The sequence below is a fragment of the Aptenodytes patagonicus genome, chromosome 1, assembly GCF_965638725.1.
Source record: "Aptenodytes patagonicus chromosome 1, bAptPat1.pri.cur, whole genome shotgun sequence".
Classification (NCBI taxonomy): Eukaryota; Metazoa; Chordata; class Aves; order Sphenisciformes; family Spheniscidae; genus Aptenodytes; species Aptenodytes patagonicus.
Window position 1 is genome coordinate 67,069,308 of NC_134949.1, and position 14,449 is coordinate 67,083,756.

At 37.4% G+C, this 14,449-nt stretch overlaps 1 protein-coding gene across 1 annotated transcript in view; it reads left to right on the top strand.

Moving 5' to 3' along the window:
• SYT10 (synaptotagmin 10) overlaps positions 1 to 14,218 on the top strand; it is a 40,143-nt gene extending 25,925 nt beyond the window's left edge. The window contains exons 4-7 of the mRNA XM_076340442.1: positions 6,373 to 6,493; positions 6,854 to 7,025; positions 8,498 to 8,627; positions 9,709 to 14,218. Of these exons, the coding sequence (XP_076196557.1) occupies positions 6,373 to 6,493; positions 6,854 to 7,025; positions 8,498 to 8,627; positions 9,709 to 9,780 (495 nt within the window). The 3' untranslated portion in view covers positions 9,781 to 14,218. The remainder of the gene's footprint in view (positions 1 to 6,372; positions 6,494 to 6,853; positions 7,026 to 8,497; positions 8,628 to 9,708) is intronic.
• Positions 14,219 to 14,449: the final 231 nt, after the last annotated feature.

Genomic DNA, 14,449 nt, shown 5'->3' on the forward strand with positions numbered 1-14,449 from the left:
AAAAATATGCTTCTAAACAGAACAAGAAAAAGAGAAATCTGTCCTTTGGGGGAATTATCTTCCTGTGTATTTAAGTAATCCAAAGGTCTAATTCTGCCAATGTTTTTTTTAATTTGCATACTATACAGAAAAGGAATTTTCCATATGACTAAAGGAAACAGCTGGAAGTCTAGGAATGTAAATGCCTGAATAACTTCTTTGATATCTACAAAAGTATTAATACTTAGTACAGATGCTTACTCAAAATACAGCAGGAAAATGAAGAGAAAAAAATTTGCAAATCACTTGTTTAGGAATCAAGCACAAAATAAATTCATGCCACCCTTCGTATTTTCTCTATGCCATTCTCACATGCAATCTTTAAAACATCATTTAAATTACAATTAATAGGAAAGTAGTTCTGGATATTAAAATTGAGATTAAAATTGAGATTAAGAATTAAAATTATTAATTGCTGTGGATTATGATAATCTGAATGATAAAGAAAGTAACAACAAAGATTTTTTTAAAGAATTCTATTTCTAATGCAGTATTAATTGTGCAAATACTTGTTATTTTAACCATGGAAATTAATGACACTCCAGTAACAATAAAAGTGTATAAATTTTTTAGTTCCAGTAGCATTTACATAGCTTATTGTAAGAAACCATAGTGAGTTGTTCTTTTAAGACTTCGTTTGAATTGCAAAGCTTCAAAAAAAGCTTCTTCAAAAGAAGAAGAAACAACCTTCAGTAAAAAAATGGCCTAGAGTTCATTTGTGATAAAAAAAAAGATGCAAAAATGACACCTTATTTCACATATCTGCTCTCTATAAGCTTTTCATTCCTGCTGGCATATGAAACCAGTGAAGATCTTGGAATATAGGAGGGAGATTACACAAGTTCTTACACTGTCAGTAAATAATTTTTCCCATTCAGTTTAGGATTATGAGTGGTGATATGTGAGAAGAAACTACCCTGAACATGGAAAGATCTCTGCTTAACTTCCTCACTGAATTTGTGGAGGTTCCTAGCTCAAAGTTGTCTCTTCAATTGAATTTAATGGAAACAACTGGGAACATTAAAAGGAGTAAGAAACAGCAAAGCTTTGTCCAGCAACAGTGGTTCTAAAAACTTGATCAGACTAATCAATGCTCCCCTACAAGGGCTTCAAACTTCTCCTCACATCCTTCCACTGTTTATCTGTATTGTGAGTAGGGAGCCCAGCCTCTGTCGAAATGCTGCTACTTCTTCTACAGGCGTAAGTGTGAGAATGAGAGCACTGGTGTCCAGTGGGTCAGATAACAAAAATAATAGAACAAGGACCAATTTTTCATCTGACTTTGCCAACCCCTGGACTGTTTTCCCAAGAGGCCATAACGCAGGGAATGTGGACAGATCCTTGGTAACCTGATGGAGAAAATGATTAGCACATCCATTCAGGTGTGGTTGCTTATGTGGGATGAGAATTACGCTATTTGAAGAACCTTTATTCTGTAGTGTAGCTAAAAAAAAAAACCGTTTTTCATCTGAATAGCTGACATATGCATTTGAGGTCTGTGTTTTCTTTGTTTTATTTTGTTCTAGCATTGCCGTACCAGAAAATGGATTGGGTAGTGAGGTAAACTGGGAGCCGTAAAAATAACTGAAGCTGGTATAGCGCTTACCACCATTCCAGTTCCTTAGTTCTGTATGATGGCTTGTGTACACAAAGGGGAAATAAATGAAGAAGAGAGATGCAGTAACAACAAATGCTTCCTTTTGCATTAGTGCAGCTGTGCTCAATGCTGGTTTTTCTGTACCCGTTATTGGAAGTCGGTGGGGTAGAATCATTAGAAGGATCTGTAAAGCTAGCTGTTAATTGAAATCTAAGTTTAATTTAAGAAGAAAAAGAAAAACTCACAATAGTCCTAGGAAAGAGATAAGATTTCATAGGAGTTACCTAAGTAATGTGCAAGTCCAGTTGAATATATGATACATGTAAGAATCTGAAGCATAGTTAAAAATTTGCATGAGGGCAACAACTGGGTCCAGGCTTCTGCCTTCAACATCATGTTTTGTTTGAAGTGGACTGTAATGCAGACGTGATTGTTGAGGACAGTCTGTGCCTTGGCTTCCTCAGATCTGCATGACTGAAGGGTTCCTGTCAGATGAGTTGTGTGAACTTAATTATCTAGTCTATTATAAAGTGAGAGAAATACAAATTTTTCTAAAGCACTGGGATTCTGAAGTAATTTAAATCCTATTTTTAAATCCTAATTAAAATCAATAATACTTAGGATCCAGGGAATTTAAAAATATTACTCGGGATAATCCATGTGGTAGACAAAGACTGCCATGAGAAGTTTAAATGCTGAGCCTTACTTTGTTCATTATCTAGGTCTGAACCTGTGTTTTCAGCTCCAAATTCATGAACCTGTAGTGCTCAAGTTAACAAAAAAGTGTGTATGGGAATGGTGATATTGCAGACATTTTACCCAATACCCAGTTTCTGATGCTATCATATGCATAATTTTAATCTTAATCTTTCAAAAGAACATTTAAAAGTTCGTAAGTCTTGAGCTTCACCTTGTGTGATTGAGTTCCAAAGAATGTTTATTTTAATGGTGCATTTTAATATCTTAATCCCCAGTTGCCCTATGACTTCTAGAGCTCCTAACAAAACGTACTCCGTTCACTCAACTATGAAGAAAGACCACCAGTCTCGACAGATACTCAGAGTAGAAACTGAAACTGAAAGGACTTGGGTTGTTTAGCCTGGAGAAAAGGAGGCTCAGGGGAGCCCTTATCGCTCTCTACAACTACCTGAAAGGAGGTTGTAGCGAGGTGGGTGTCAGTCTCTTCTCCCAAGTAACAAGCGATAGGAGAGGAAACGGCCTCAAGTTGCACCAGGGGAGGTTTAGATTGGATATTAGGAAAAATTTCTTCACCCAAAGGGCTGTCAAGCACTGGAACAGGCTGCCCAGGGAAGAGGTTGAGTCACCATCCCTGGAGGTATTTAAAAGACGTGTAGATGTGGTGCTTAGGGACATGGCTTAGTGGTGGACTTGGCAGTGCTAGGGTAACGGTTGGACTTGATGATCTGAAAGGTCTTTTCTAACCTAAACGATTCTGTGATTCTATGATTCTATGATTCTCTGATTCTGTGAGTAAAAGTACTAGGATTTTCTATTCCTTACTAACCAAAAAGACACTGTCTACCAAACATCAGATGCCACAATTAGTACCAAATTAAATTAAAAAGATAAAATCATCAGAGTTGTTTCAAAGGATTCTGAAAGGACTTGTATTTGAACTTGATCTGAGGACAATGGGAACTCCTAGTCTGTGGTGGCAATCTAGGACAGCCAGTTCTCTTCACCAGGAGAGTTAAATGGTGTCTATGGATTAGTGCAGGGTAACTACTAATTTTATTTCTAGCCCTTTGATCTTACAATGCGTAAGTCATAAATGTCTTTGATATAGACAAGGGTGTTTATTTGAAATAATACCTGTTCTAGGCTACTGCAGAATTTATCTATTGAAATAGTGCATAGAGCAACATGAGTGTTGTTCCACAAAATGAAAATCAGACATTTCAGGGCAGCACAAGCCACATTTTTTCCAGTTATAGGTCATAGGAGTCAGAAAATGCCTGCATAAACAGTGGAGTGGTAGAGAGCCTTTTCCCAATCCTAAAACCATCACTTACCACTTCAAACTGAGTAGTCAGTACACAGGTTACAGAGCTCGGGTAGCTTCAGTACATCTGCCCTTTGGACAGTCTGCTGTGCAGAGCGAAAAGATTCCCCTCATTTGCTGTCCAAGCATTTCTTTTTGCATTAAGGCATCCTGCTTATTCTTTGCATGGTCAAATCACTGGATTTGATGGCAGGAGATTTTCCAAGATCTTTTTCAATATAACTTCAGTACATCATGTTCAGAAAGGAAAGAAAAAGGACAGAGCATAAACCTCAAACCGTTGCCATTTTGTTAAGCACTCATTCTTTTCTCTGCTCTTCAGAAAAGTAGGGTAGAGTAATCACCACATGGAGATCTGCAAGTATTTTGAGCAATGTTTCTTTTAAAGTATTTACGTCATGGTAAATGGTCCTGTCTGTCTGTATTCTTGTTTATCATTTGAGCTCACCCAAACCTTTGAGTGTCTATCCAATTTCTCTTCAAAAAGAAATAATAGAATACTCAAGTTCATACTCCCATCTTGCAAAAATGATTTTTTCTCTATTCACCTACACAAGTCATCTCTCTGAAGAAGGAAGAACTAGTCCCTTTTATGAGCTGCCCACTGTGTTTTTTAATCCAACTCATCTTCATCACCTCCCTCAACATAGACCTTGAAGCACTGGATGTGGGGGAGCTATATTTCCTTTTCAAACAAAAGAGTGAGATCTCTTTCACATATGGATATGAGGAACAACAATCAGACTCTAAATTCAGAAGGTAACGCTAGCAATAGAAGCTGTGCTCAAAACAGTTTTCAGATATGACAAAAACTGTAAAATATAACAGAGAGCACTTGCTACTTTAACAAATCAGTGAAAGGAATTACACTTCATTTGTTCAAGTTTTATTTATATTTTCTGAAACAGAAAAGTGAGTTTGTTAATGTTCTCTGTGGCACAAAATTCTGCGCTCTGTGTGGCAAAGTAACGGGTTGGGCTAAGGAGATGTCAAATAGCTGTATTTATCCTATGTGGACTGAATGAGCTAAATCATTTTGAAATCCTGAGAAATCTAAAATCCTGAAATCCTGACAAGCATGAAATTTGCTCACAGTGCATGTTCACATGCTTATCAATCTCTCAATTCTCAGAACAGAATCCCAGCAAAATGACTGAACATGTGAATTGACCAACCTATACAAAAGTCAATATTTTATTAACAGTGCAACAGAGAATTTAAAGCTATTCTAAAACTGCATTCTTTGATCTAGAGTCTGCAATGCAGGGGGGTGGGGGGGACCAAAACCCTGAAGCATGTGATTAAGTCCATCTTTACTCAAGAAAGATCTGAAGTACTTGTTTCAATTTAGACGGAGCATTAACCTGAAGGAAGTCTATAAAACTGTTCATATAAGCAGCTGAAAAATGTGAACAAGAAGCCCCAGTCTGTCTCATAACTATAAGCAATGTATTTGTCATCTACACAACAATCATTATTTTAGTATGTATCATTTAAAAATATATCACGCTTGCCTTCTGATGCTAGAACAGCTGTACCATGAATCCAGCAGTTCTCAAACAAATTTGTACTCTTGGGGTTGCTGGAGGTTCGACAGATAAAATATTGAAGCTGGGATATTAAAAATAAGCTTTTTAGTATCAGTCAAAGTCCTTTGAGATCACATGAGCATGCTTGAGAATGGCTGCCTTACAGAAGTGACTTCCTTACATGCTCCTCACAAGCTCATATTTAAAAATCCTGAGTTGTTCTTAATATGTAATTTTCTTTGAGCTGTTTTGGGGGCGTTTTTAAAATGTTAGAAGAAGAGGAATTAGAAATTTAGAACATAACTAACATCTCAACAACTAAACTTTTGTGATATTAGGATAATTATATAACTGTGAGGAAAGAAAATATAAGAATTGATGGAAGCTCTCTTCCTTAGATTACATTTCTCAAGTGTTGTAGCATCTGAACTGTATAGCAATATCATATTGCACGAATTCACAGCACAATGTCTCAACATCGAAACTATCTTTTTGTGAGAATTATTAAGATGGACCTTATCCATCTTCCTGAGTATACTATCCTCCAAAAAGTTGCCCTTGAGCCAGGAAAGTTGTAGGTGCTACTTCTTTACTTTGCTTGTCTCTAAAACAGAACAACCCCTCAAAGAACAGTAAGAGCGTTAAAGCTAGCAACTTTTACAAGCACGTTCATCTTTTCAAAGCATTTAGTATAAACTTTTCATATGCATACATGTGTGCAGAAATAAATATCCTACATAAATTCCATGTAGGAATTTATTTAGCCTTCCATGCTAAAAGGCATGTAAATGTGCGTCATCTAAATATTCCACCGTATTTCTTTCTATTGGAGAGGATGGAGTCTGAGTCTTTTCAACATCAGAACTTGATGTTCTACACTCAGTACTTTTTCATTTGTGTAAATTCAACACAAACATATCAGGAATCCAGAAAGTTTTGGATCTGCTTTCGTTTTAATTTTTCAGTTTAGTAATTCTAGATCCTGCCACTAAAATATTATCCTGTTGGCACTCTTTCCGTATTTTACAGAAATAATTTCTGAAAATTGTTTGTGACCTCTTCAAAAGCATCTGAGGCTGCAAAAGAAGTCTCTCCATGTTAAAAAAAATTCTAAATTTTTGCATGATCTGAATTGAATTGTTGGCAATATGGGCAGATTTCTAATCATTGCTTTTCTTTTTCAGGAAAGCATAGATTTGGGTGAGATCATGTTTTCCCTCTGTTATTTGCCTACTGCTGGGAGAATGACATTTACAGTCATCAAATGTAGGAATCTCAAAGCAATGGATATAACTGGCGCATCAGGTGAATCTACTTATTTTTTAAATAACAAGGCAGAGTCTATTCAGGAAGGGTACAAATAGGAACTCCTTGGTTTTTGTGTGTTTAGCATGGTTGTGAAATGGAAGTAGCAGGAGAATGGGTGTAGGCCCTGTTCAGATCTACTGGCTATCTTTGGTCTGGCAGTCGGTATGTCTGTTCAGAATGCACATACCTTTCCTTTGCATTGACAGCATATTGAAAGCAGTGTTTGCCAGGGTCACTAAAATAATTGTAAGCTTTTGTCTTATCAATATGACATTCCTACAAAAAAATATTGCTCTTACACTACACGTTTGAATGACATTGGGTCCAAATGCCCACAACTGATTATCTGTTACACAGATCCATATGTCAAAGTGTCACTGATGTGTGAGGGTCGAAGACTGAAAAAGAGGAAAACAACCACGAAGAAGAACACTCTCAATCCCGTTTATAACGAGGCCATCATCTTTGATATCCCTCCAGAGAATGTGGACCAGGTCAGCCTCTCCATTGCAGTGATGGATTACGATCGGTAAGCACAGTTTGCTTTCTGAACATTAATCTTCAGTGAGAGGTTACCTGGTCATTGCAAGCGACTGCTTTCTACCTCCCTGAACTTTCAAGTCAGTTCAAGTGTCACAAAAGATAAAGCCTTCGGGTCTTTTCCTGAAGAGTTTTAAAGCTTCCACACCTTTTAGAGCTCAGGCCATTTTATCTGTGTCATAAATAACTGTGACGAGGAAGAAACATGGCTCAATCTTCTTATGGACCGCTAGCATTGGCATACATTTCTGTCCCCATCTGGTGGCCAGACTATATAAAAGCTTTATAAATCAGGTATGTCTCAGTTTAAAAAAGACCCTCGCATCTCTAATTTCTATTTAAATGCCAGGTATTTGAAATCAAAGAAAATTTCGATAACTAAAAAAGAATTAGGTGCTAATTACCTCATTGAATTAAGTCATAATTAATCCTTCAGTTGACACAATAAAGAAGCTTTGTAACCTTTGGGTTCAGTGCTCACTGAGCCTCAATTATCTATGTCCTCACCGAGAACTGACAGGAAGATACTCCTGCTTAGAGTAGCTCAAGGACTGCAGGTTAAACTAGAGAGTGACTAGCAGAATCATGCCTGAGCCAAGTCTGCTTTGTTCAAGTGCTATTAGTAATGAGCTCTTGAGACGGCAGGGCAAATAAACAGTGAAAGTCCAGTTTAGTAACACGAACCTTCAGATTCTTTTTCCTCACCATCAGATTTCTGATCGTCCTCCAACTTCTGTCAGGAAGATTTTCTCGGTCAGATGTGAAAGGGGCACTGTGGTGCCATTGGGGAGAAGAGCACAGCAGCTTGCCCACTTTCAGGCCTCTTCAGCTGCTCCTTTCAAAGCATTTGCTAACATGAAGTTAGGAAACATTATTCTAAGGTACATGTAGGCAAGGTACAGAAAATTACTTTCTGGAGTCCCTCAACAACTCTATGGCGCTGCCAAGAGTATGAAGTATTAAGTTATAGCCTATTACGGCTATACCCCTCTCTTTCACATTTTTGGCTGAAGTTCCAATGACCACAAGAGTCAGAGCTGGGAAATATAGTGTGAAATGACATCTGAAGCATTTGCAGCAGGAAATGTATTTCCCATCACCTTCCTTCACCTTCCTCTCCCACAAAATTTAAGCATGTTTTCCTTCTAGGTCATTTGGTGTATTATGGTCCTTTTCTGTCCTTGTGCCGTTTGGGTTGTAACCTTTTAATGGCAAGGATTGTGTCTTCATTGCTATTTTTGTAGCTGCTAGAAGCACTCTGGTAGTGGCTGGAGGTTTTTGATGCTACCATTACAGAACTTAATATTACTATACAACCACTAAAACTAATATCTGTAATAAATAATGTGAAAACTTTGGGCATGTATTCTGTGCTGCACTAAACCAGTAAACTGAATTATACATCAGATGTTATTAAAACTATTTTTATTAAAAAAAATTCTGCCTCTCTACAATTCTCAGAGTAGGGCACAATGAGGTCATTGGGGTATGTCGGACAGGAATTGATGCTGAAGGGCTTGGAAGAGATCATTGGAATGAAATGTTGGCTTACCCACGTAAACCAATAACTCACTGGCATCCACTAGTAGAGGTAAGAAGTAGCGAAATTCTCTCCTTTTCAGTATATTGAATGCTTTTGTCTCTCTCACACTTACGTGCTTCTGAGAATCATGAAAATCAGTGCAGCATCGATGGAGCAGCTATAAGATCCTTAGCACAACCTAAATCTAGTTGCATGGGTTTATTGATTGCTTAAATGCACCACTTGAAAAGTTTCCATGGTGCGCTGACAGCATTGTACCATTAAACAATTAAGACATTTGAAATTTCCAGAGATTATGATAAGGAGCTTACATTCACTTAGAAAAGATCATTTGCAAGTATTTCAAAAGCAATCATTTCCTATTCAAAAATCCTTAGCATGAACAGTTATGTTGCTAAAACATTAATCTGAAACTGGCCTGCTAATTAGGCTAAGTTGAGGCACCATACCAGCAGCTACCTCTAGAGTTACTCAAACAGACACTTACCGGAAGCTTATTCAAATGCATGGGTGATGATATCTACAAGTCCCTGGGCTTGGACACCCTCTTCAACCTGCTCTGGCCACATCTTACTGGTTTTCTGTATACAAAATGCTCACAGCTTCGGGTTCAAAAAGATTCATATTGAAGCCTCAAGAAGCAGCAGGCCCTGCTTTGGAACACAGAGGACATGCTGTTTAGCCCTCCCCAAACCCAGTCTCTGTAGAAAAATGAGTTGCTGTCTGAGGCATCACGGGCCATTTGTTTTCCCCAATGCTGCACAGCATCTCCAGTGACAGGTAGAAAAAGCCCAACAGCAAGGCTTCAGTAAAACACCTAAAGTGTGAGGGCAGGGAAACTGAGTCAGTGCAGCAGAGAAACCTCTTTTCAGAGGTTCATGGCTTTCCCTGGCTCATGTACCACCCCTGATTGGTGAAATAAACCTACTCCTGTGGAATGACTCAGAGCCATTTTTAGGAGCTCACTTTAGGAATTTTCTTTCCATTATTAGTTCTGCTGGAGACTTTGATCCAGAAAGGGTCTAGATGTGATTTGGGTTCTTCTTTGAGGGAGCCTCTCATCCTCTGAAATGAGTGTGATGCATGGCCAGATATGATGACATTTGTAAAACTAACGCTTTTCTTGCAGTTACCTGGCCGAGCAACCAGTTTTGATAGCCAGGGATCTTGTTCATCACCAAAACCACCGCTTACGCCCTAAGGAACAAGAGTGGATTCATCGTGTTCAGTGTCCAAAGCTCCCTTGTAGCTCACATCTACATAAATAGAAGGTTTGGCTTCCGCAGATGAACTGTATCCATATTTTTTTATTAAAATACATTTTTCCTATTCTAAGTCTTATATTACAGTTTATAATAATTTCTTACTGTATGAATGAAGTTGACTTGAGCCAAATATAACCCTTCCTCATACAAATTCATTCACTTGTTTTCTCGCTGGCATATATCCAGTGTCACATCCAAGCAGTGTTTTGATATGACCTATATCTTTGCATAGACAAAGAAATCAGAAAAAAATCCCTTAAGCAATTCAAAACCACTGCAGCTTGTAATGCCTAATTCTTTTGAGGGAGAGCAAATATAGCTCTTGTAGTAAATTTCTTCTAAATTGCACTAAATCCTGTATGACTTCTCAAGATAACACTTCAAACTGAATGTTGCATGAAAAAACAACTGTTGCCACGTTTTGAGTGTTTGGAAAGTCAGTTCATTCCTTGGGCAGGGAGGAATGGCTGTTCAAAAGCCCACTGAAGCTGATGAGAAGGACCCTACTGGCTTCACTGGGTTTTAGTTCAGCCTTTATGGAACAGGATTCACACCTGGATCTATGCAGTTATAATCTTTCAGCAATCAAGACGCCCGCTGCACCTACAGGAACTCGTTAGCCTGTCCAGCAAAACAACCAGGCACATGCACCCAGGCAGGTGGCTGTACTCAGCGGCTGTTTTGCTTCAAGTACCCACCGGCTGATGAAGGGCTAGCTCAGATGTCTCTGCATGGCACTGAACAGCGCACGTACGGGTATCGTTGTGGAAAGCAAATACCTCTGCAATGAGTTGTGTGGAAATTGACGTAGCTCCACAGAGATGTAGGTGTCTCCTGGTGAGGTGCATCCAGGCCCTTCAAAATAGCCCATTTGCTGCTGGCATGATGCAGTCCTTATTCAGTCTTTATGCAGGTCAAACCGTAGGCGAGAGAATGCTCTGAAGTAAAGGAATTTATTTAATGTGTTTTAGCTGTTCAAAAAATTGACCAAAACCTGCAGTTACACAGAACATTTTTCTGATTCTTGATTTAGTGTGACAGTATTAGATTTCTTTGAAGTTATTTTGACTGAGTGAATAGCTCACGTGGAGTAGTTTCTGGTCCCAGGCTGCATGCTTCTAGAATTATATGCCAAATATGAACTTGAGATATGTTTTGTGTCAATATATGGAGAGAGAAATTGAAATGTAACCATTTCATAAACTAGTAAACTCATTAATTAGAATACACAGTGACAGCAAATGCAAAAAAGTATTGGCTGAAGTGAGCTGTTTTAAAAACTGGAAGAGAAGTACACATTATTTTGTGGATTTAGCTCTTTTTAGCACTGCAGTGTACCTCAGTTAGACAGTTATTTTCTTTTTTTCTTTTTCCTGTTTTTTTTTTCTTTCTGCGAAGAGCGTGACAAAGACTGCACCATTGGGCCTGAGATTTTGAAAGCTGAACTGCAACTAGAAAAAAGTTGGGGTGGCAGCTTTTTTTGTATCTTTGTAATGTATAAAGAAAACTGAGAAGACAGTATTTTCCAAAACAGCGTTTTTACAGAAGAAAAGTGTCACACACAAGAAAAATGTCAATGGAAGATTGTTTTACGATAATGGAAGAATGTGTGAGAATTAATCTAGTTATGAAGGGAAAAGGCAGTTTAGACAGACTTCTGAAGAACCGTTTTGGCTTGGTTAGTTTGGCCTGCTTGACACAGAATACGTTTATGAAGATCCAGTCCCTCCATTCCGCTAACTAATCTCTAAGACAGTCAAATGTGCCTTGAAGTGTCTTAACTGCTCCAGAAAAGTTAGGAAGGCTGGTCTTAACATTACAGGTGTTTCTAAGGCAAAAAGGAGGCAGGTTTTATACCTTGCCTTCTGTGCCTACAAACACAAACACAGCAAGCAAGCAAACAAACAAATAAATAAAGCTTTCAGGCATTCTTTACAAATTAAAAGAAAAAAAAAGAAAAAAAAAAAAGGCTCCAGCCCAAGTTTTTGGATGTCTGTTCCAGGCTGCTATTCATGGCCTCTAGACAGAAATAGTTTTTCCCAGAGAGGGTTGGTAATGCTGAACACTGATCCTCCCTGCTCAAGATTGTATTTTCATCACCATAAATACAGAACAGCCTTGCAGAATTTCATTCCTCTGTTTGCTCTGACTGAGTAATTTTTTGAACAGGAGAACAAGCTCTCCTCTGTGGGTTTTTTTTCCTCCCATCATTGTTATCATCATGAGATTTTGTGGCCTAGATCATTTTCATCATGATTTTGCAAGGTTGATATAGAAACAGGTATATATATATATATGTGGAGATTGAAAAACTATTTTGTGTATACATTTATCTTAATTATATCAGCAGTGGCCTTTGTGGCCTAGAAAATACTTTTTGTAATGTGGTACTGTAACAGTTAACTAAATAGTCTTTGCACTTTTTTGCACCTAGTATCCAAAAAGCTAACAATTTCACGATCAAATGTAGCATAAGCGTTCAGCAATGAGCAACATCTTTTTAACTATTTCATTGTTCTCTATGAGTATCCTGTATGTTTCATCATAAGTAGTAAAGTATTTCAGTATTCATTTTCTTAAATTTAAATTGTTGTCAAACACCAAAGGAATAATAGCTCAGTTTGTGCCCTCTTGTTGTGTTATTTTTGATATTGTTAATAACAATAGTGAATGACTTCTGTGTCTAAACTTGATTTATGGGTGCTCTGCATCTAGGAAAAATCAGGCTGCAAAGTTATCAGGATATCTAACTTCAAAAATAACCCCCTAATTAATTATTTTTAGTCCCTTATCAGTGGTTAATAGAATTAATGCAAAAGATTTTTTTTTTTTTTCCCCCACTGCTTTCTTAGCTATCTCACAAGACAGGGTATATATTTAGTATAACTAACCCATTGCCTTTAGAGCCTCGTTCACAAGTCACTCTCTGAGTGTACTCACAGAAGCCCCGAGTAAAAACTTAGCACAGTTTTAGTCAATGAATATGTTGCTTTATGTATCTCTTTAGTAAGAAATTTAAAATATTTCAGTTTGGAGAAGTTGTAACCTCCCTGCTCCCATCCTGAATGGTTTTTTGTTGCTTATCTACATTTCTGCCATATCACAAACATTAGTCTAATTTGAGCAAAATCAAATTTGGCAAATGGTTGGTGTAAAATATATTGTAGTAATTTTACAACAGTTTGAAAAACTCACATTCCTAAAAGCCTGAGTTATTTTTATTGAAATGATTTACTGGAAACAGTAACAGTACTTAATAAGAATTGTATTTTGCACTGCAGAGCTTTTTTATACTTTCACAGCAGTAAACCACAGAACTGTACAGAGAAAGTACATGATGGATTAAGTGGTTCCAGGGGAGCTGTTACCTTTTTATATTTATTTTCAATAATGCAGTGTAAATTGAAAAAGCCCACATACAAATGTATCTAATGAGCCATTCTAGTCTTTTGGGTAAATATTGTTTTCAAGCAATTGTTTCCCTTCCCTACATTAAAGAAGTTTTCAGGGACCATTAGATTTGCTCTAAGCAACCATAAAATTCTTATTAGGTCTATGCAAAATGTTAAGTAGGACCCTAAACCACAGGTAGATTTAGGATTCTAGTGGCACTGCAGACAGTAGCATAGGTGAGCAGATGCTCAATACAATGTGAGTCACGTATTGCACTCTATGATCTCAACTTTAGATCGCTGTATTGTATACTTCTGCCGATATGGCCCTTCCCCTCACTCTCCCAGCAAGTAACCATCTCTTTCCCCACCATCTTTTGTCTATACTGGGCTTCTGTTCAAGCAGTAGAGACCTGACCCTTACTTTTGTCTGCACTGCTGAAAGATGACTCCTGGCCTTAAAAAGTAGTAATATGAAACCTGTGGGGTCTTGACCAAAAGGTGTAAGATAGCTACATCTCTCATTTTCATTCTATGAAGAGCTGCCAAGGAAGTAACTTCCCTTCTCCGCAGTCCCTTATGATCATCAGACATTCAGAAATCAGTAATGCTGTCTGGTTTTTGTTTCTAGCAAGCACTAAAAGAGCGATATACATATCTCAGGGGTATGTATATTTGTCAGGGACAGAGAAAGTGGCCGGAACAAATAAGATAAAACAAAACTTAGTATACCAGGACAAAAGTTTCCCTGCAAAATTTCTTCTTCAATATATGGAATTGTTTTGACTTCCTATGTTTAAGTAACAAAACTATACATTTTTTCTTAAAGAATCACAACCACATCCAATATTTTTGAAGAAAATTTTGAGCAAACATGATATGTTTTCATTGGGTTGATTTTTTCCAAGGGAAAAAAGCAATTATTTCCTAATTTGTTTCTATGGATGCATTTTTGGAGCAATATTAAGAAAACCTTAAGTTTCCAAAAAAGACTTATTTGATCCATCCATTTTTCCTATTTCTCAGTTTTTTTTAATTGGCTTCAATGTAAACCTTTTGAAAATTTTTAACATGATGATGCACAACAAATACATGATAGTCTAGTTCCAAGATTATTTTGCTATATCTTTTTAATCATTTAACTGCTTGTATCTTATAAACTTTTATATGTACTAACTTTTTATTACACTCCATTAATTTAACAAGCTTTATA